Here is a 22,655-nt window from a genome sequence, read left to right as displayed (position 1 = left end):
CTTTATTCCTCTCTATAGTCTGCTCTAAATGTTGTTGTTGCCGTCACCTGACACATTGCCATCATCGTCACGAAACCTTGTCAACAGACACATCCTGTATCTTGCAAAGGTGCTTGGCTGAACTATCGAGGCACTTGCAGTGTTTAGATTTCATAAATCTTAGCTTGTAGTGCTCTTTGACTAACATGTGTTCAGAAATTGGTTATATTATTTGTCGCTTGGTGTTGTTTGGTACGTGTTGGCCTGTTTAGGTGTTTTTTGTTTGTGCCTATTATTTTTTCTCCTTAGTTATTTGTGACCTATTATAAGTTATTAGTTATTGTTCTTATCTGTGCTATTTTTTTATGTATGTGCCTGTATATTAATTTTTCATTTTAAGAAAGATCTTATGATCTTCCCCTTTCAATCCTCGAATGATTCTCGAGTTTGACAACATTAGTTATAATTGACTCTCAGTCCAGGTAGTATAAATAGGGTTGTAAGTCGGTGAGTGTTATATCTTATACACTTATAAACTTCAATACAATTTTTGTTTACTTAAACTCTGTAAATATAATATCCTAACATGTTGAGGAAGAGTGTTGTAGAAAGTACATGTATGACATGTTTAATTAGTTTTCAACACATGTAACAACTAGAAATAGAGAGAATGAGAGAGAGAGAAACTAAAATTTGTGGAACTGTGAGATCTAATTTCATTCCCAAACAGTTTCAGTTACCTGTAGCTTTTATAGAGATCTATGCGACTTGCAGAGCAAGTTTCTAAGAATTGCAGAGAAAGTTTCTAAGAGTTAGCTGCCAGCTGTCACTTGACAACTGGACTACTAACTTCCATACTCTAATCTCACTTAACCGAGTACAATACTCACATACCCCCCCCCCCCCCCTCCACAAACTTAAGGTGGGTGAGCTTGAGAGAGCTCAAACACCTTTAGTTTGTTCCTAATAAACTGAAATCTGGTAGGAGAGAGGGGATTTGTGAGAAGGTCCGCCCACTGGTCCAGAGCTGGTATGTGAACCACAGAGAGTTTGTTGCTCAGAACTTTTTCTCTTACAAAGAAGAGATCAATCTCCATATGTTTGGTTCTTGCATGAAGAACGGGATTATGTGCTAGTGCCACAGCACTTTGTTTATCAAAGAGAATGAGAGGCTTGGAAGTAGGAACACCAAGTTCTTGAAGTAAGCTCTGAAGCCACATGATGTCAGCTGAAATTTGAGTTAAGCTTCTGTACTCTGCTTCTGTGCTAGAGCGGGCTACCACTTACTGTTTTCTGGACCACCAGGAGATCAGATTTGGGTCCAAGAAAATAGCTGCACCAGATGTGGATCTTCGGTCATCGGGGTCAGCAGCCCAGTCAGCATCATAGTAAGCATGCAGACTTAAGGGCTGATGAAGAGAGGCTAGTAGAAATCTGAGACCAAAGTGTAGAGTACCCTTCAAATATCGGAGGATTCTTTTTACTGCAGTCCAGTGGGACTCCAAGGGTCTGGACATGAACTGACAGACTTTGTTCACAGCAAACCTGATTTCGGGTCTGGTGATAGTGGCATATTGAAGAGCCCCAACTACTGACCTGTACAGAGTGGGATCTTGGAGGAGATCATTTCCAGCTCTGGAGAGCTTCAAGGTAGTCACCATTGGAAAAGAGATTGATTTGGCTTCAGCCATGTCAGTCTTGTGCAGAAGGTCTCTAATGTATTTACTCTGAGTGAGTAAAAGAGAACCAGAAGAAGTGTGATGAACTTCTACCAAGAAAGTAATTGACCAAGCTGTTTCAGAGCAAAGGTGGAATTTAGATGACCAACCAGAGTCTGTATAAGAGAATTGGAGCTTCCAGTAATGATGATATCATCAACATAGACCAAAAGGTAAACAACATTTTTGTCCTTTTTGTAGATGAAGAGAGAAGGGTCACATTGGCTGGTGTGAAACCCAAACTGCAGTAAGGTACTTTGGAGTCTTTCAAACCACTGTCTAGGGGATTGTTTGAGCCCATAGAGAGCCTTGTCCAGTCTGCAGACAAGTGATTTATCTTGTGAAGAGAACCCAGGAGGCTGTTGCATGTATATGGTTTCATGAAGAAGACCATTGAGGAAGGCATTGTTGACATCCAATTGATGTAAGCCCCAGTGATGACTGAGTGCCGATGTGAGAATGAGTCTAATAGTGGTAGGTTTGACCACCAGAGAAAAAGTTTTATTGAAATCAAACCCCTGCACTTGATGAAAGTCTTTTGTCACCAATCTGGCCATGTACCTATTAAAGGAGCCAGCAGGATTCTCCTTGACTCAAAATATCCATTTGCAGCCTATGGCTTGACGACCAGGAAGGAGAGGAACAAGAGTCCAAGTCTTGTTATTAAGTAAAGCATTATACTCAGCTTGCATAGCAGTCTGCCAATTAGGATCTTGTAGTGCCTGTTTGACAGATTCGGACTCAGTGTGTGAGGAATAATGAGAGATGTAGTCTGGTTTGAACAAGACCAGACTTAGCCCTGGTCTGCATAGGGTGAGAATTTTGAGGAATAGGATATTGAAGGGCTGACTCAGAGGAATTTGAATTAGATGCAGTGGCAGTGGAAGAGGGAGCTTCTGGGTTAGAAGTAGTACCAACTGGTTGAGTAGCAACTGACTGAGAGTCGGGTTTGAGGAGGTGGATTGGGTGTAAAGGTTTGAGGAGGGGAAGAGGGATTAGACGTATTGTTTTGTGAAGAAGTGGATGAACTCTGTATAGTGGTTGGAGTGGGGATAAAGGGTGTTGGACCAACAAGGGGAATGTTTGCAGAAAAGGAAGATGAGGATGGTAGGGATGAAGGAGAACTGGGTTTAGAAAACAGATCAGCATTTGGAAATCTTGTCTCATTAAACACAACATCTTTGGAAATGAAAACTTTTCCACTAGGAGATAAGCACTTATAGCCTTTATGACTTGTAGAGCACCCTAGAAAAAGACACTCATGAGATCTAAAGTCCAATTTATGAGAGTTGTAGGGTCTTAGAAAAGGAAAACAAGCACACCCGAAAGCATTAAGATGCTGATATGTAGGAGGTTGACTAGTTAGAACAGTATAAGGGACAGAAAACTTCAAATAAGTAGTGGTAGTCTATTTATAAGGTGAACAGAAGTGACAAAAGCATGGTCCCAGAGTTCAAGCGGCATAGAAGCATGACTAAGAAGAGTGAGACTTGGCAATGTGTGTGAGGACAAGCAACTCTGTGAATTATCCCCAACTCTGAGAAATTTGTCGACAGGTCTAAACTCTCCCCCCGCCCCGCCCTGCCCCCCCCCCCTCCCAATCTGTTTGTAATGCCTTAAGAGGATTATTATATTGCAACTCAACCATGTTTTTAAACTGTTTAAAGACAGTGAAAGTATCAGCTTTGGTTTTAGAGAATATATCCAAGTGAACCTTGAATAAGCATCAACAAAGGACAACTAATAGCGAAAACCACCAAATGAAGGCATAGGGGAAGTATTAAGAATTGTGCATTAAATAGTGTGCTCATACAATTTTATTTCTACATCTGTGCATTAAATAGCCAATCTGCAATAAATGCTATCCTACAGCTGAGATAACTAATCAAAGAGATAATTACAGTTGTATACAATGTTGTTAATGGCGGAAAGCCAAAAATCCGCCATAAAAATATGTCGGATAGCGTAGCGAAAAATGCCGGATGTCATGGCGGACAAAAAAAAAATATACATATATATAAACTCATTGAAATTGAAAAAAACAATGGTTCAAATAGCAAAAAAAAATAAAAATGGGACTGTCAAAAGTAAATAGAGGGTGTCAAACAGCAAAAACAAAACTAAAAAAAAATTAAAGCTTGTGCGCACCACTCTGAGTTGGATCGCGATGTTCACTGCCTTCGTGTGGGTCGTCGCTGCTGGCTGCGTTTTGCGTGCGGGGGGTCGCGGCTGGATGCAGGGGTTGCGCTTTTAGTTGGAGGAGGGTTGCGTTCTGATTCAACTTTGCATGGGAGGGGAGGGCTGTGCTTTTGATTAAGTTACCGGGTAGGGTTGGTTCAGGTCAGCCCAACTCCTACCACGGGAAAAAAACAAGAAAAACGCTATTTCTGCCATGCCGCCATAGCGCCGCCATTCGAAAGCCGCCACGCCACCGCTATTCGGTGGCGTTTTTTCAAAAAACCGTCACGCTTTTCCGCCATTGCGCCCTCATGGCCGCCATTTGACAACACTGGTTGTATAATCATGCAAGATCTGCTGTTTTGAATGACCAACAAATTTGTGCCAATAATAACAAATATTCTGCAATTTGTGCCAATTAATAACTAATATTCTGCTAATCAATTCCATTGACATCCCCCCTTAAATTGATGTTGGTAAGTCTAAAAGCATCAATTTGTTGACTAGGAAATTAAGGTGCTAACGTGTCAAGGATTTTGTGAGAATGTCAGTGAGTTGAACAGATGTAGAAACACGAGGCAAGGTGATAATTCGATGGTCATACGCCTCCCAAATTGAGTGGCAATCAACCTCTATGTGCTTCATTCTTTCATGGTAAATAGGATTTTTGGCAATTTGAATGGCACTTGTATTGTCAGCATGCAGTGCAGTTGGTTTTGCTTGTGAAAAACCAAGCTCTAAAAGGAGACCGCGTAGCCAAATAATCTCAGAGCATGCAACAGACATGGTGTGGTATTCTGCTTTAGTTGATGATTTGGAGACTGAGTCTTGTTTCTTGCATTTCCAAGAGATTGGAGCTTCCCCTAAGAACTTACACCAGCCACTAGTGGGTTTCCGTGTGTCTGGACATCCAGCCCAATCAAAATCATTGTAAGCTTGAAGTTGTGTCGATGCACCAGTGGGGAAGAAAAGACCACGGCTGGAAGTACCAAATAGATACTTAATAATATGGTGTATTGCCGAAAGATGCAAATGCCGAGGAAATTGCATGAATTTGCTAACTGTGTGGACAGCAAACGAGATGTCTGGTCTGGTGATGGTTAGGTAAATAAGACTTTCAACCAGCTTACGATAGAAAGTTGGTCATGTAGAAGGTCACCATCTCGTCACAATTTCAGATTAATTTCCATTGGAGTGTCAATAGGAGCAAAATTAGTGAGACCAGTTAATTGAATTACATGTTGAATATATCTGTGCTAATTGGCAAAAATTCCTTTATGTTGAAAGTGTACTTCTAATCCCAAGAAATAAGTGAGTTGGCCAAGGTCTTTCATGTGAAAAGTTGAATGCAACAATCTCTTGATTGTATTGATAGCCTCTTAATCTGATCCATTGACCATAATATCGTCCACAAAAACAAGAAGTATGACAATTCTAAGCTCCTTTGTATGAAAAGTGACGGATCATACTTGTTTTGTATGAAGGAAAAACTAAGCAATGTTGTGTGAAACTTTTCAAACCATATTCTCAGTGTCTGTTTCAATCCATATAAAGAACACTTCAATTTGGAAACAGCATTAGGCAAAGGTGAAGGCATACTGGTAGGAAATCTGATGTAAACTTCCGCCTTGAGGTCCCCATAGAGGAATGCGTTCTTAACATCCATCTAGTGTACTTGCCAAGATTCAGATGCAGCAATAGCAAGAATAGTGCGCCCAATAGTCATTTTGATCACAGGTGCAAAAGGTCTCCTCATAATTAAGGCCAAATTCTTGTTTATTTCCAAGAACAACCAGCCTGGCCTTGTATCGATTGATTGATCCATCCGAATAAAGTTTTATATTGAATACAAATTTGCTGCCAAGGGGTTTGGTAGAAGGACATGTTACAACATCCCATGTCTGGTTTTCTTCTAGTGCTAGAAGTTTTGTTTCAATAACTTTTTTCCAACATTTATGCTCCATGGCCTGTCTATAAGACGAAGGAATAGGAAAAGATGCTATAGTTGCTGTCAATGATAAAGGGGGAGAAAAACCATACTTTTCTGGTGGTTTACTAACGCAAGTACTGCGACACAAAGGAGCTGGTGCTAGATGAAGCACTGGATCAGCAGCCAGAGATTGATTGGGAAGGGGCCTTGGAGGTATGGATGGTGGATTTGATGGAATAGTCTGACGTCTTTGATACACCAATAAAGGTTGTGGTGCTGGTTTTCCTACAAAATTGTTAGGAAACAATGGCAAAACAAATGTTGATGTAGAAGAGGGAGTGTTTTGGTTAGTTGGAAAAAAATATGTATCTTCTTGAAAGATGACATTTCTAGAAACTCAAAGCCTATGTAGATTAGGATCATAACACACAAATCCTTTATGGTGGGCAAAATAACTAAGAAAAACACATTTAGCAGATTGAGCTATGAGTTTGGTGCGTTCTTGTGGGGGAAGGTGGACATAACAAATATAACCAAAAGTGGGTAGATTGGAATAAGTGGGTTTTGTGACCAAATAACCTGAAGAAAGAAGAATCATTGTTTAATGATTGAAAAGGAAGGCGGTTAATAAGGTGGACAGCATTGGAGAAAGCCTCACACCAAAATCGAGGTGCCACAAAAGATTCCAACAAAAGGGTACGGACAACATCAAGAAGATGATAATTTTTCCTTTCAGCTACCCCATTCTGTTGGGGTGTGGAAGGACATGACCTTTGAGATAAAACGTTATTTGTTTGCGAGAATTCCTGAAACAAATGATGTATATCCCCCCCCCCCCCCTTGTCGGAATGCAAAATTTTAATCTTGGAAGAAAATTGGGTCCGAACATAGACATGAAAATTTTTTAAAACAGAGAATGCTTCATCTTTAGAGCACAAAAAATAGGCCCAAGTGAAATGGGTATAGTCATTAATAAAAGTGATGAAGTATTTGTAATTAGCATGGGATATAACCGGTGTAATCCCCCATAGATCACTATAAATCATATCAAAAGGCTGATTTACCTTTGATTTATGAATTGAAAATGGTAAAATTTTACTTTTCCCAAATTTGCAAGAGTTGCAATCAAATTGAACAGCACTAAGAGATGGGAAAATTCTGTTACCAAGAACACTAGATTTCAGTAAGTCATGAAGTACATAAGAGTTTGGGTGACCAAGGCACTTATGCCATATTTGAAAATTAACAATAGCTAAGTTACAAGAAACAAAAGGCAAAAAAGAACATTGAGATTGAGAGAAATAAAGAGGAAAAAGACATCCGACTTTAGGCCCCTTCACGGTCATCTTCCTTGATTGTTGATCCTGCACAAGACAACCAGATTTTGAGAATGCAACTTTGCAATCATTATCAACTAGTTGACCAACAAAAATAAGATTGCAAGTGAGACCAGGGGAAACAAAACAATTGGTTAAAGAGGAGGAAATGTCACTAATAGTTGTGATTGGTAGTCTGTTTCCATCAACAGTATGAATTTGAAGGTTACCAGAATATCTTCTGACATTTTTAAGGGACTCAGCACTGTTAGTCATGTGATTGGATGTACCAGAGTCAAAATACCACAGAGTACAAGAAGAAAAAGGTTTACCTGAAAGTCCTAAAGCAGAAAATGCAAAAATTATTATTTGTTGAACCATTTCAAGGGTCATTGGTTGCACAAAGGCAGGAGCATTTTGATTCGCAAAACCACCAACAGTAGAAGGACCAACCGCAGCAGTAAAGGCTGCTTCAGTTTTTCTTGGTGGTCTTATGTGGCATTCTTTAATGATATGGCCATCTTTTTTGCAGTAATTGAAAAACTTTTTAGGATAGTGTGAAGCAAAATGTCCAAGTTATTTGCAACAAAAACATTGTACAACACTTAGGTCTCGACATTTAGGTTTTCCTTGTACAGCATATGCAACTGGAAAAAAGCCAGATTTTTATTGTTCCATGGATGCTTGAGTTAAGAGACATTGTTTTTTCACGAAGAAGCTCATTGAGAGATGTATCCAAGGATGGGACAGGAGCTCTATTCATGAGATTGGACCGAATACCCTCAAAATCAAATCTCAATTTCATAAGAAATTGATCTCTTTTGTAGTCTCATGAACTTGTTGCACCACAATTTGACAAATCTTCAGACATTGTCCTATTGAAATATGACAATTTCATGTTCCAGCTGGAACCTTCTAGCAGTATTATTTTGGCTATAAATCTTCTTGAGATAGGCCTACATCTTGGCTGCAATGTTGAATGGTCAAAGATTGAGAACAATAGGAGGATCAGCAAAGCCTATGATCCATGTCATGACTTGGGCATCCTTAACTTCCCACACAACATATTCATTCATCTGGTTTTTTCTTTGTTAAGAGCAGAACTGGTGCCATCAACATGACCCCAAAGGTTCTTACCTTTGACAAATATCTGAAACAGGAATGCCCAGACAGAATGGTTCTTGCCATTAAGGCAAATGAATAAGATATCATACTTGTCACTAGACATAAGGCTAAGGAAAAAAAAAAGTTAATCACGCAAGAAATCACAAAAGGAACAAGGAGCAAGAACCGGATAGTCTTGCAAAACAAAGAGGCTAGGAATTTTGGACAGAACTATGACAGGATCGCAACCTAGACTGATACCATATTAGAATAAGAAAGTTGCAGATGAAAAACTGTGTTATCTCCTATGGAGAATTCTGCATTAAATAGTGCTTATACAATTTGACTTCTACATCTGTGCATTAAATAGCCAATCTGCCATAAATGTTATCCTACAGCTGGGATAATTAATTAAGGAGATAATTACAGCTGTATAATCATGTAAGATCTGCTGTTTTGAATGGCCAACAAATATGTGCTAATGATAACAAATATTCTGCAATCCGTCTAAATTAATAACTAATATTCTGCTAATCAATTCCATTGATAGGAAGGTCCCCATAAATCACTGTAAACAAGTTCTAAAGGTTTAGAGTAAGTAGTAGTGGACAAAGAAGGAGCATGCAACCTGTGACATTTGCCAGCAGAACAAAAGAAAGTAGTCTCTTTATTTGATATGGGTATATTACAATGATTCAATACAAGTTTGAGAGTATGATCATTGGAGTGTCCGCTCCCAAGCGGACATGCCACATAAACCTAGAACTAGGACAAAGAACAGTAGATACAGATGTTGTTTGTGAATCAGAATTAGAGACTAAACAATTTGCTGGAAAAGACAACTTGGACTAAGGCTGCAAGTGGATGCTTGGAAACTGGTACAAGCCATCAGAACCCATTGGGCCTCAAAGTAGAATTTCTTCAGTTGCCTGAGATTTCACAAGACAATAGTCAGCATGAAACTCAAAGAAAACTAATTTATCCTTAGCAAAGCCACTGATCAGATTTTTGGTGATTGAGGGAACATGAAGCAAACTATGCAATGACAAAGTGACATTAGGTTTAATAGGTGACTGAAAATAACAGGATCCAGAGGAAGAAATGTGCAGACCTTGTCCATCACCAATGAAAATTTGGTCTGGACATTCAAAGGAGCTGGGTTGGCGAATGTTATTCTGATCTGCAGTGACATTATAGGATGCTCCCGAGTCTGGGAACCAAGTGCTGTTAGTTGTAGGACATGCACCAAGTATTCCTCAATTGGTGATCATAGCACTGGGAAGATTTTGTGCTTGTTGTTGAGGCTAAGATTGTTGAAATTGCTAAGGGAATTGCACTTGCTTTGGCATCATTCCCCATGAGTTGGAAGAAATGGGGAAACTGTTAGGTTGATAAGCTCCATAGTTCTGCTGTGCAGCAATGAATGAATTCCAAGGATTCAAAGAAATCTGAAATCCTTGAAAATTAGCAGGTATTTGAGGTTGATAATTCTGATCGTAATGACTATAGCAATCCGAGGCTAGATGTCCGTACTTGAAACAGACTTCACACTGCACATTAGCAAACCAACCACCTCGACCCCGGCCACCGCCGCGACCATGTCCAGAGCCACGAAAACCAAAATTCGAGTTGTAGTTTGAATTTGCATTTTCAGAAGCAACATTTGCTTGAGCAGAGGAGGAGGATTGTTGTAGCGATTTTGAGGAAGGGACTTCAGTCAGATTTAGCGAAGCGGTTTCAGAGGTGAGCTTCTTCTACAACTTTTCCAAATGCATCTCGTGCGCTAGAAGGAGAGCTTCAACTTCCTCGGTTTGCATCGACTGAAATTTGCTTTCAAAGATTGAAATCACTAAGTTGTAGTCAAAAGGTAAACCTTTGAGGATAACATCAACATGTTGTGCCGGTGTGATCGGATCTCTGACAGAAGCTAGCGCATTAGCCAAAGCTTTGATGCGCAAAAGAAATTCCGAAACGGATTTGTTATAAAGAGTAGTAGATCGCAACTCTATGAATTTGACGAGCTTTTACTCGAGTTAGCTTCTGAAAGTGATCATGAATTTTCTCCCACACTTGAAAGGAGTTAACAGACCCTAGAACACGCAACAAAATCAAGCTAGAAAGAGCTGATGGAAGCTATGTGAGGAGTATTTGATCTTGTATCTCCCATGCAGTGTACGCAGGATTCACAGCGCCTGAATCCTGATCAGCTTCACTTGCATATCGAAGAGGAATATTCGGACACACTAGATATCAATGTAGTTGATGTGCTTTGATCACTGGTTCTACTTGTTGCCTCCACTGCAAGAAGTTTGAATCAGTGAGCTTCTTAGATATTGAGTGCGAGAAAGCAGAAAATGAAGAAGTAGTGGAAGGAGGAGGAGAAGATTCGGCCATTGTAGGACCTTCAAGCTCTAGATACCAAACTAGAAGGAGAGAGAGAGAGAGAAAGAAACTAAAATTTGTGGAACTGTGAGATCTAATTTCACTCCCAGACAGTTTCAGTTACACTGTAGCTTTTATAGAGATCTGAGACTTGCAGAGCAAGCTTCTAACAGTTAGCTGCCAGCTGTCACTTGACAGCTTGACTACTAACTTCCACACTCTAATCTCACTTAACCGAGTACAATATTCACATAGTACCATATGTAACATGTCATTAGGACATTATTAGCATTTATTATTGTATTCCACTCATCTAAGTAAAAATATGATAGTGTGTTAGTCTAAATTAGACACACGTTTTCATAAAATCTAATATAATAATTAGGTACTTTTTGCAAAAATTGAGACATTGCCAATGATCAAGAGAAACATAGAAGACAGAAGGGATGAGAAAACCCTTGATACATGACACAAACCAAATAAAAAAATGCTGACCTAAGTCTTAAATATAAAAAAAAATGACATTTTACATAGGCATAGGTGTAAATGATGGAACAAAGTACTATTGATGATTAAGCAAAATGAGATGATTACCTTAGTGAAAAAAGTTCAGAATTTCTCCTGATTAGCATAATCCATGGTTGAAGAGTAACACAGATATGTCATCCATAAAGATAAGAAGCTGAAATTCGCAACTAAAAACTATGATAAACAAAATAATAGAACTATACATCACATTACCGAGGGACTTGAACTTGCAGTTATTTTGCAAAGTTTTCTCTATAGTCAATAATAAACATAACAAGAAACCTTGATAAGCAGATAAATATGAATGCTAAGATTGACAGTTAGGACATTAAAAGACCTTTCCAACAAATTGCAACTTCTAAAGCTCTAGTCTCTTTATATGTTAGGAATTAGTTAAACTATATTAGAATAGATGAGTAGAATTACTCCCTGTTCTGTTATAACTACTAAACTACAGTTAGCTATGTTAGTAATGATAGATAACCTCAACTAACCTAATCTTAGGTTAGTGGACAGTTACTACTGTCAGTTGTAATAGTTGTTTAGCTCTAGTATAAATACTAGAGATGTAACTGATTTCAGTTGAGTTGGTTAATATCAAAAACTCCATTTCTGAAGTTTGAGATTTTCTCTCCTTTTTTTTCTGAAATCCTTTTAAACTATATCAAGGTTTTAAATAGCATGCTATAAGGCTGCTATAGCTATGTGGTGGAGTGGCACCTTGCCACTATAGGGGCCATTGTAGCATAGCAGTTTAGTGTAGTGCACATCACAAACAAAATAAAAGTTGTAGCACTATGTGTTGATTGAAAACAAAAACTTTGAACACTAACAGGCTTGTTTGGTTGCTATTTTTGGGATTTCAATTTCCAAAAAAGTATTTTGCTTATAATCAATCGAAGAGTTGTAGTTTCTCACATGATCACATTCTCTCTATATCCAACCCTTGTTATGTGTATGACATCTCACGACCTTGTTTCTCTCTTGAGAATTCTCTTCTTCCCAACAATAGTGTATGGCCACTGGTGCCTCTAACAACTGCATCTAGACTCTCTTCTTTATTCTCTTTAACAAACCTCTGCCTCACTCTTCTCAATTCAGTAACCATTGCCTCTTCTTCTTCAGACATGGAAACATCCTCTCAAAAGGAAGGATTTACAACTGCATCATCATTGTCTTATAGTGGATTGGTTAAGCCCAAATTATCTTGACATGGCACAATAGTGGAATAGTTTCAAAGATAACAAGGCAATAACATGTAATTTTTGTGAGAAAACAACTATCGAGGGAATTACTAGGGCCAAAAGACACTAAATGGGAATGAGGAATAACGTTGGAGCTTGTAAGAAAAGTAGAAAACTCCACCTAAAGTAAGCATTGTTGAGGGAAGCCTATCAGAAGAAACAAGAAGAAAAATATGCAAACATGAATGAGTTGCAAGACCAAGTTGAGATAGAAGAGAAACCATCAAACTGGGGAAAGTCAAGAAGCAAATAAGCATAAAATCACGCTAGTGACAACGAAGCTAAACTAAGAACTATCTAATGTTGTAAATTCAAAAAAGTTCAAATTAATGGTTGAGGCGATTGGGAATTAGGGCCCTCGTCTAAAGGTTCCAAGCTACTATGAGTGTAGAGTTCCATCCTATAAGGATTTGGAATACACATAGGGATTGTTGAAAGAGTCATGAAGAACGTGTATTGTATGAATGTTCAATTACGTAGGATGCAAGGATGGATAAAAGGAATAGAACCTTGATAAAAAAATTTGGTGAATTGTCCAGGGGATCAATGTTTGTGAAGAATGTTGATGCTTCTGTGTGCATGAAGACCAAGAAGAAATTATTAGAGCTCTTGAATAGTCTTGTTAAGGAGATTGGAGAATAAAATGTTGCGCAACTGATTATGGACAACAAAAGTAATTATTTGTTGGCTGGTAAAAATTATTTTTTATTAGTTTCATAATTTTAATTAATTGTTAGTTTGTTACTCATTTAAGTTTATTGATTCCAGTCTTAGTGAAATTTTCAGAAGCCAAGAGAAAACTTTTGTATTGAACTCTATGTGCTGCCCATTGCATAAACTCGATACAAGAGGGCATTAGGATGAAGGCTACAGCTAAAAAAGCAATAGTAAATAATGGCTGAAGTGGCCACGATAGGGTGGAGTGGGGCTAAACAACAACAAGGTGTGGTGTAGACAATGTTCATCTCGATTTCATGACGCAGACAGAGCGACCGCAATAGCCGCAGGCGGGGCATCCACAATCCTGCTCTTGAGGCGTTTTGCTCCCACGACAATTAAGCCCTTCTAGAATCCCCAAAGTAACTTCATTTTGTAATCGTTGGTGAGGGTATTTTGGGGTTTTTCCAGGTAACAACCTAACATTAGCAGGAATTTGTCATGAATAATTCATGTTTGGTATAACGAGTTTTACATTATTGGCTGTTGAGGATCTAACCGTCCTCCTTAACCCAAGCTTGGGACTGGCTATGAAAAAATATAGGCGGAATACATATACATACATACATACATACATACATACATACATACATATATATATATATATATATATATATATATATATATATATATATATATATATATATCAGTAAAGTAGTAACAAATGGTTAGTAGGAGAAAAAGGAAGAGATAGATGCCAAAGATGATTTGGTTTTTCATAATGACAACTTGACTTGGGGAGCTATTGCCAATTTAGCTGCTGTGGAGTGTGGATGAGACTTTTAACATACACTAGGCAGCGAGCAAAAGACTGAGGAGAGGTGTTGCTGCTACACCTTCAGCAGAATTAGAAGTTGATGAAGTTCAAGAGGAGGAAGACAATCTACAGCTGTAATAATAGTGAAAATGATAAAGACTTGGGTTTAGAAGATGATGTTTGATTATTCCTATCTAGGAAACTTGTGTTTAACTTATTTATTTACATCTTTTGTTTAAGAAACCTGTGACTTTTTATTATTAATTATGTATGTCATGAATTTTCAATAATTTTTATCATTTTGAGAATTAATGTATATAGTATACATTATATAAACTAAATAAATATTTCAAAACAGTGGCTATCCTGCTCCTGCTATAGCATTTTTGGAGCCGACCGATACACACCGCTATCCAGGATTTAAAGCACTGAACTATATAGTACAGGACATCAATATATATACAAAAAACAAAAATGTTATTAAACAACTAAATCTAATTATGTAAATTAAGGGAACTAAGGTATCCTCACAAACAAAGCAATTCATGCAAGTTTTCTCTAGAATGGAATAAGCAAGAGAAGGCATGGATATAACAATAAGCAAATATTTGAAAGAAAATTCAAAACCAAAACATTCCAAATCAACCTTCTGTATGAAAAAGAGAGCCTCAGACAGAACTTTTCATGAACTAGGATCAGCCAACTGATCAGAAACTGTACAAAAAAGGTGTTTGGCTTGCATATCAAGATTTGCCATATTTATTGACATATCCCTGCAAATCAAAGATAATTCTGTCAAATGAAAGACATATCACAATCAAACAACAATATCCTTGCACTTTCATTGAAAAATCACTAACACTTATATAAAAGGGGATAAAACACTTACATTAACCAGCTTTGCAATTTTCACCTGACTTGAAGAAACATATTGCTTAGCAGTATCTATGGTCGGAATCTGATGGGGTTCCAAGGTGTTAACAACCTTGTCAACTGATTTTTTGACTATCATTATATGTGTGTCCTTGCTAAGACGACCCTCGTGCCAAGCTGGTTTTAACAACTCTTTAACATGATCAATAAGAACCGCGCGGAAAAATTTCAGTGCCTTCGATTCCTTCTGCATGCTGCCATCCATCTGAAAGTCGACATCCATTTCATGATTTTTCTTATCCCTGTCTACTCTCTTCTTTTTACGCCCTGATCCTTCACCATGACATCTAGCATCACACTCAGTCAAATCTCTCTCTTTTTTTTTATTATCTGCAACCTCAAAGGTATGTTGCCCCATGCCCATTTTACCTTGATAGTGTACATAAGTTCCTGATGTTATCTCTGTTTCAGGTGGAAGACAATCTTTTTCACGAGGAAGACAATTTTTATTTGGCTCATTTTCACAAAATTTATTATGAGATGATACAGAACTTTTGTCATCATTAAGATTGGCCATGTGTTTCCCAACTACAGCAGAATCACCATATGTCCGAACCTGTGATGATGCCTGTATATTTGATCCATGAATTAAAAGGGAAGCCTTCAAAGACCCATCTCCTATATTAGGTATTTCAATGCTATCACGAAGAGGGTCATAAAGATCTCCAGGAGATGATACATTCATAGAAGTAATAAAAAAAGATGGTCGAAAGGGCACAGAAGGTTCCCAATCATAAGAACAGATTTTTGATTTATATCCAGCAGGATATGATGGAACCCTAGACAAATTAACAAGAGAAAAATCTTCCCGCCCTGAACCAGAACCAGAACCAGAGAAAGTGGACTTAGATGTGAGATATTCTTTGTCAGTGTTCAAAAATTTTTTAGAATCCACATTACTAAAAGACAGTGAACGTCCTGATTGGGCTAGAATCTGCTGGGAGAGTGGCATACTTGAAGCTGGAAATTGAGAAACCAGGCTCGAATTTGGTGAATGGCTCAAAAGTGTGGAAGTATATCGTTTGTACATATGTTGGTTCCTAAGAGTAGCCATTCCATCTGCACGAGTTGAAGTCAAAGAAAGATTTGAGCTAAAATAGTTGTCTGATGCACTAAATGGAAATCTATTCTCTGGAACCAAGTTGTCCCTCAGCGGAAACTTCTGTTTTTCTTGAGATGGATGCCAACTAGGAGTTGCTTCTTGCTGATTCTGCATGCTCATATTGAAAGGAAATTCAGAAGAATGCATTGCAGATATGTTTTCAAGTTAAGCAGTAAATGAAACTAGAGTACTAACCATCCTTGATCTCTCAACATTTTCCCTAACACCTGTTACAGGGCAATATCTTTATTAGAAATATGGTTACAGAGCAGATTCCTGAACAGCTTGAACAAACAAGTTACATGACATACCTTCTTCCACTTTCAACTGTCTCTTCTGATGAGTAGTAACTAAGTCTGCTTCAGCCTCCTGGTCAATATTGGCCCCAGTATCTTTTATATGAAGAAAGCTACAAGAACTACCTCTGATACACCATCCTTTAGCAAAAAAATCACATATAATTCTGGGGCGTTTGTTTCCATCTTTAATCTCAGCACCAGGAGACAGACTTCTAGTCCTGCTATCAGGAGGAGTTAATCAGTAAAACTTAATGGTTAGAAACTATGTGCAAACTAATTTAAACAAATTGGTAAAGGACAGAAAACTACTTCTGGAAGAGACAGCATGTTTGTATAAATTAAACTTTACTCTATTACAATGTAGAAGAACAAAACAAACTAAAATGAACAGACCTTGATGTCATTTGTTTCACATTATCCCTTGACTCTATCTCCGACTGCATGATTTTGATTCTAGAATTCTGACCACCATTAGAATCTTCAACAAGGCAATCTCTTGGTAGGGGGCCAATAACCATATCTTGTACAGTATCACTAGATGACTTGGTGGCCCTGGCCCTGGAATCAATATTATTATCACCACATAAATTAGCTTTGCTATTGCAACCTGGCTCACTGTATCCTCCAAATGTTTCATTCTGCAGAAGCGATCCAGCATTTTCAACTTCAACATCGAATACTTGACTTCTGTAATCTTCAACAGAAGTCAGATTTTCTCTTGATTTTGGATGGCTCGAAAATTCATATTTCAGGGGAAGCTCGTCCTTTTCCAATGTAGGTATCTCACTTTTTTTTAGCATGGCATCATTCTCTTCCAAGCAATGCATACTAGATGGTGGCATCACTTCAGGGTTTTCAGCCACAGAAGAAACTGGTCCCAAGATTTTGTCTTGCCCCTCAAACTCCATATGTTGGCTCGAATCTACAATAGAAGATAAAAATTAAATCAAGAATATGAAAGATGCATACAGAAAAAAAAAAAAGGAAACCAAATAGACAAAAGGTCCTGACGAGTGTCCCAACTATCCTCTTGTTGATATAGGACTTCAAATAATTTGACCTTATATAATTATTTGTTCCTAAATACAAACTATTATTTTTTCTATATCCATAATTATTAAAGGATGAAAATACGTAACAAGTTAACTTGTTTCTAAATACACAAGTACACACATATCTGGAGGTGATTAGACACTGAAAGAAAAGAGGAAAGTAAAGCTAAGGTAGGTCAAGATGTTCTCTAAAATATGAAAACAAGAAGCAACTCAAGAAAGAAGTGTGGCCAGCCAATCTGCTTGTACATTTAGAATAGTAACTCTTTTGAAACAGCCATGGACAGAACACCAAAAAGAAGCCAAAAACAAACAAAATCGTATCATAAAGTAAATTAGTAACAAAGAGACATCCTCAAAGATGTGAACATTCTGCTTCAAGGTTCACCAAAGGACTGCATGATTATTTAATTCTCTGATCGGTCAAAATTTTCATTTGTTACTGTTGAAAAGAAGAATTAATATTTTGATTCTATTAATAATAATAGAGGTTTATCGGCACATTATCTTTGATTTAGAGGAGACATAATACCCTCAATTTATTTGTAATTCTTAGATTTTTAAAACGTGAGTTTAGGCCTAACTCAACTCCAAAAGCTAGCTCAAGGGGTGAGGGTTACTCCTCACTTATATATTCTATCTTGGCTTTATCTTTAGCCGGTGTGGGACTTGGATTTTTTCCAATACATCCCCTCACATCCAGCACTTTTTAGGCTGGTGCGTGGATAACATGGTGGGTGGCCTTTTAAATTAATCTTGGATATGCTCTAATATCATCTTAGATTTTTAGAATATGAGTTTAGGCCTAACTTAACCTCAAAAGCTAGCTCAAGGGGTGAGGGTTGTCCCTCACTTAAATATTCTATCTTGGCTTTATCTTTAACCAATGTGGGACTTCAATTTTTTCCAATAGTAATTAATGTATTTAACCTATACAAACACGCATCCATTGTGTACTCTAACACGGTTTTCAGTTCATTATACCTCTGTTTTCTCCTATTTTTAACATGGTATCTGAGCTTGGTAGAGGTATAAAGAAAGTCGTACCTCACCAAAGACCCACTGTCCCCGGTGCACCCTTCTACTCACCACACCTTTTCCAACGATCTTTTTCATTTTTTTCCAATTTCTGACAACTTTTCCGGCCATCGCTAGCATCGCAACTCCAATGACCTTTCCAACTGGCAAAACCATTGTTCAACTTGCTGGTTGCCAATCTGTCCATCCCCGGCAACCGCTTGCTCAGCCAACCCTTCATGCACACCCCACGTACCTGATCTCTGTTGCGCCAGACAAGCACCAAACAGCATCTTTTCCGGTGTGTCTGGCACTATTTCTGGCTGCAACTCTGGTGCCTAGGTCGCCCACCCAATGCAATCCAACCCTCCAAGTTTCATCCTGATTTGAGCTCGTTTACCAGTACTTTATTTGTAAACCGATGGTTTAGGTACTGTTTGGTTTGCAATTTTGGGCAGTGTGCAGTACACTTTTTACGTATTTTGCATTTTTGGTTCATGTCTCTCTCGACAATGGCTTCCACTAGCCTTGTGATACATGGCCCTTTTCAAGTAAGGGAGAACTCCATAGAAATTAGAAGGAGGAAAGGAAATAGAAACTAAATTCTGAATTCATTCTTCTCTTTCCTTTTACAGCACCATTACATTCAATTTATAGTTGCAACATGATACTAACCTGCACTATGCACTACCATAACACGCTCCACAATTTCCTAACAAACTCAGCAACAAACCTCATTCTAGAATCTCCTAATTGATTCATATTTTCTATACTTTCTGATATAATAAAATCAACACTATTAATGAAAGACATGCATGTTCCTATTGGGCCTAACAACAAGAGAATATGGACTTAAGTGAATTGGGCCATAACAACTTGCTATGTCCTAGATGCCCATGTCTATGTCCTAGATGCATTGGCCCTAGTCTTTGTCCCAGATGCGACTATGTCTCAGGTGCTCTAGTGTCTAGTCCCAACGACTTTGTCCAGCTGCATTGGTCTCACCTTCTATTTAAATAATTTGGGTCTCCAACATTATTAGTTTGAAGCTTCCAAATGTGGTTTCAAGAAGAACAGACCCTGCTATGCTTGCCAGAATTTTCTCTGCTGATGATCATTCCAGCTATCTGGCAAAGATATTTTTTCTAGTAATGTTCTCCAACTTTGGAAACATCCTATTGTTTTTTGGTGGAACTCAATTTTTATGTTTTTATTTATTTGTTGGAAATAGATTATTTTCTTGTAACAAGCTAAAGCTTGGTAAGCTTCAGCTTGAAGGGGAGTGTCGAAATTCAAAATTAATATTTTGATTATATTAATAATAGCGGTTTATAGGCACATTATATTTGATTTAAAGGAAACATAACATCCTCTATTTATGTGTAATTAATGTATTTAACCTATATAAACATGGTTACTTTGATTATACCTTTGAGGAAACATAGCATCCTCTGACACACAGTTTTCAGTTCATTATACCTTTGATTTCTCTTAATTTTAACAGTTACTTTGCATATCAATATATTCATACCAAACGGCTTCTCTGAAAGGTAAAACACAACTCTTCCACTATATCCGTACACCTAGAGTTTCCATTTTCTCATGCATTCACGATTGGTAGCATTCAACAATTGTGGAGCAGCAATGGTGCCACCACAAAGTTTGAATGGCAGTGTTTTTATTAACAGCAGTCATTGTGGATAGCAGCCTTTCACGGTGCTAGAGTGAGGCATTTTGAAAAACCCAATTTTGACCATCGAAACAGAATCATTTTGAGATGTTCTTTTGGGGAAAAGTTGAAATTTCCCTCCTCCTTTTCAGCACTTTTAATACACAGGTAGTTTTTCTTTGTTTTCAGAAAAAAGTTGAAACAACAATGCCATTTGATATGTTAATACACAAAAGTCAAAAACCACATAAACTCAATGACAATCAACATGTGAGGCAGCACCAGAGAGAGCAATGAGCAACACAGCATCGAAAAGGAAAAGGAAAACAAAAACATGGCATATAGTGGATAAAATTAAGAATGAAAATCACTATTAATTTATGAGAAGAAAAACCTTGGCGATCCTTATCGGCATCGAGTGGAGAACCTGGCACCGCCAATTTGTCCTCCTCCTTCTCCTCCATTGCTTCTTGTTGTTGTTTTTTTTGTTGTTCCTTCACTGCTTCTTCTGCTTCTTGTTGCTGTTGTCGCTCTTCCTTCTTCTCCTCCACTGTCTCTTGCTGTTGTTGTTGTTGTTCCTCATCTTCTTTCTCCTCCTTCTCTTCGACTTCGACTTCTTCTTCCTCCTCCTCCTCCTCCTCGACTTCGACTTCTTCTTCCTCCTCCTCCTCTTCGACTTCTTCTTCCTCCCCCTCCTCCTCCTCTTCGACTTCTTCTTCCTCCCCCTCCTCTTCCACTTCGACTTCTTCTTCCTCTTCCTCCTCCATTTCTTCTGCTCGTTGTTCGCTCTCCTCTTCTTCTTCCTCCACCTCTATCTCTTCTAATTCTTCCTCTTCCTCTTCCTCTTCTACTTCTTCCTCGACCACTTCCTCTTCCTCTTCCTCTTCTTCATCAACCTCGTCTTCTTCTACTTCTTCTCCTTCTACCTCTTCCTCCTCCACTTCTTCCTCGACTTCTTCCTCCTCCTCCTCTTCCTCCTCCTCTATTTCTTCTTCTTCTTCTTCTTCTTCTTCTTCTTCTTCTTCTTCTTCTTCTTCTTCTTCTTCTTCTTCGTCAAGCGATGGATCGATTTCGTCATCGTTGGCGACGGGAGAATCGGGGAGCGACATTGGATTGAATTGGATTTGGAAGCGCAGAGAATGAGAGAAAGAGGTTAAAACTCTGCGCAGGGAATCCCTAAATCGAATTGGAAATCAAGCAGTGGCAAGGGGCGGAGACACACAACGCAACACAGAAACCAAACCCAAACTCGTCGTTACTGATGATACTGATATATAGCAACACAACACAAGAATGAATCAGAAAGCTCCGCGCTGACGTGTCCGTCAGAATCCTGCTTCCAGAGGTAGAGCCCACCCACCACGTCTTCTCTCCTACGTGTCGCTCGATAACCCTAGTCTCTTTCTTTTTCTAGTCCAAACCCAACAATTTTACTCAATTTTTTTAGGGTGTAATTTGAAAAAAATGTACGAGTATAATTTATTATTTTTTAATAAGTCCATTTCCCTTCTGGTTATGCATTTGGATGCGCGCATGTACCTTCCGACAAGTTTTGGGCCTTATACCGCAAACATTACAACAAGAATAACTTGGGTGTTGCTAGGTACACTCCCAATATTTTTTCTTAATATCCAAAATGTTCTCGTCTCATTATTTCTTTTTAAGTTATTTTTTCTTATTAAGTGATGATCTATAAGTAATTTTTCACATACAGATCAACTTGATCCATATGAATTATACGGATGAAGTTGATCCATAAATATAAAGTTCATTTATATAAAACATACCAATCAAGTTGATTCATATAATTTATATGAATGAAGTTCATCTATATAAAGCATACGGATCAAGTTCATCTGTATGCTTTATACGGATGAACTTCATCCGTATCAATCATATGGATGAAATTCATCCATATTGGTTTTTTACTTTTTTTTAATTCCTTAAAGTTTTATTTTTTTAATTATTAATATGTTAAATTATCATTTGTGCATTAAAAAAAATTTACTATTACAAAATTTAATATATATATTAAATCTTGTAATAGTAAATATTTTTTATTTATAAAAAAATATACGGATTAACTAATTCGTATGATTTATATCAAAATTAATTGTCAAAAAATTTATTATTTAAATTTACATGCGTATTAAATATACATTATAAATTTTAGTGTTATGTACAGTAACATTATTTATTTTATAATGTAATTAACTCATTAACTCAGTTGGTTAGAGCGTTAGGCTAATAACTTGAAAATTACAGGTTTGATTCTTGCTTGGGCCATTAATTTTTAATTAATTCATCACAAATATTTTTCAAAACAAATTTAAAAAAAAAACTTTTGAATTGGGCTACATTCGTATGACACTACATCAGTATAGATGTACTCATATAGATGAAGTTCATCCGTATCCGTATGATGAAAGGACAAAATTGGAAAAATGTAAAATTGTTAGGTGTATCGGCAATTTCGTTGGGTGCGTGTAGTAACACTGAATAATTTTGACTTGTAATTTATTTATGTACACGTGCATTTAGAGATAATTTATCATATGGCTAATTTTGTTTATTTTATTTGGTTTTAATTACTCAAACTAAGAGTGAGTTTCTTGAATATTTTTTTTCAAATCGAAGTCAGTCGTTATGATCAAATTGTAAGATAATTATCATATAGATTGAGAATTCCAATCTAAGAGTCTGCTTGCATATCATACACATTACGTATCA

General features: G+C 37.6%; 1 protein-coding gene across 4 annotated transcripts; it reads right to left on the bottom strand.

Annotated features, from left to right (window-relative positions):
* Positions 1-6,953: 6,953 nt before the first annotated feature.
* On the bottom strand, positions 6,954-21,298 carry LOC100780664 (stress response protein NST1). Of its 4 annotated transcripts, XR_005887950.1 has the most exons (8): positions 20,320-21,298; positions 16,581-17,109; positions 16,200-16,405; positions 16,084-16,115; positions 14,743-15,996; positions 14,500-14,626; positions 9,337-11,289; positions 8,874-9,154 (listed from the first exon to the last, which is right to left on the bottom strand). XR_005887950.1 is itself a non-coding variant. In XM_006594514.4 (6 exons), the coding sequence occupies exons 1-6, from the start codon at positions 21,032-21,034 to the stop codon at positions 14,597-14,599; spliced, it is 2,766 nt and encodes a 921-aa protein (XP_006594577.1). In that variant the 5' UTR covers positions 21,035-21,297; the 3' UTR covers positions 14,195-14,596. The 4 variants fall into 4 exon arrangements, 1 of the variants encoding a protein (XP_006594577.1); XR_417681.4 differs by lacking the exons at positions 8,874-9,154; positions 9,337-11,289 and adding an exon at positions 6,954-7,169; XR_005887949.1 differs by having other exon boundaries at positions 8,874-11,289.
* Between the last annotated feature and the right edge of the window lie 1,357 nt (positions 21,299-22,655).

This window comes from Glycine max, chromosome 13, assembly GCF_000004515.6.
Source record: "Glycine max cultivar Williams 82 chromosome 13, Glycine_max_v4.0, whole genome shotgun sequence".
Classification (NCBI taxonomy): Eukaryota; Viridiplantae; Streptophyta; class Magnoliopsida; order Fabales; family Fabaceae; genus Glycine; species Glycine max.
Note: the sequence above shows the minus strand (reverse complement) of the source record. Positions and strands in the feature narration are given on the sequence as shown.

Coding starts and splice junctions, on each gene's coding strand:
- LOC100780664 (XM_006594514.4), bottom strand. CDS start 21,034: ATGTCGCTCCCCGATTCTCCCGTCGCCAACGATGACGAAATCGATCCA. Junction 17,110..20,319: donor TGCCGATAAGGATCGCCAAG/GTTTTTCTTCTC, acceptor CTTCTATTGTAG/ATTCGAGCCAACATATGGAG. Junction 14,627..14,742: donor AAATTGCAAAGCTGGTTAAT/GTAAGTGTTTTA, acceptor TTTGATTTGCAG/GGATATGTCAATAAATATGG.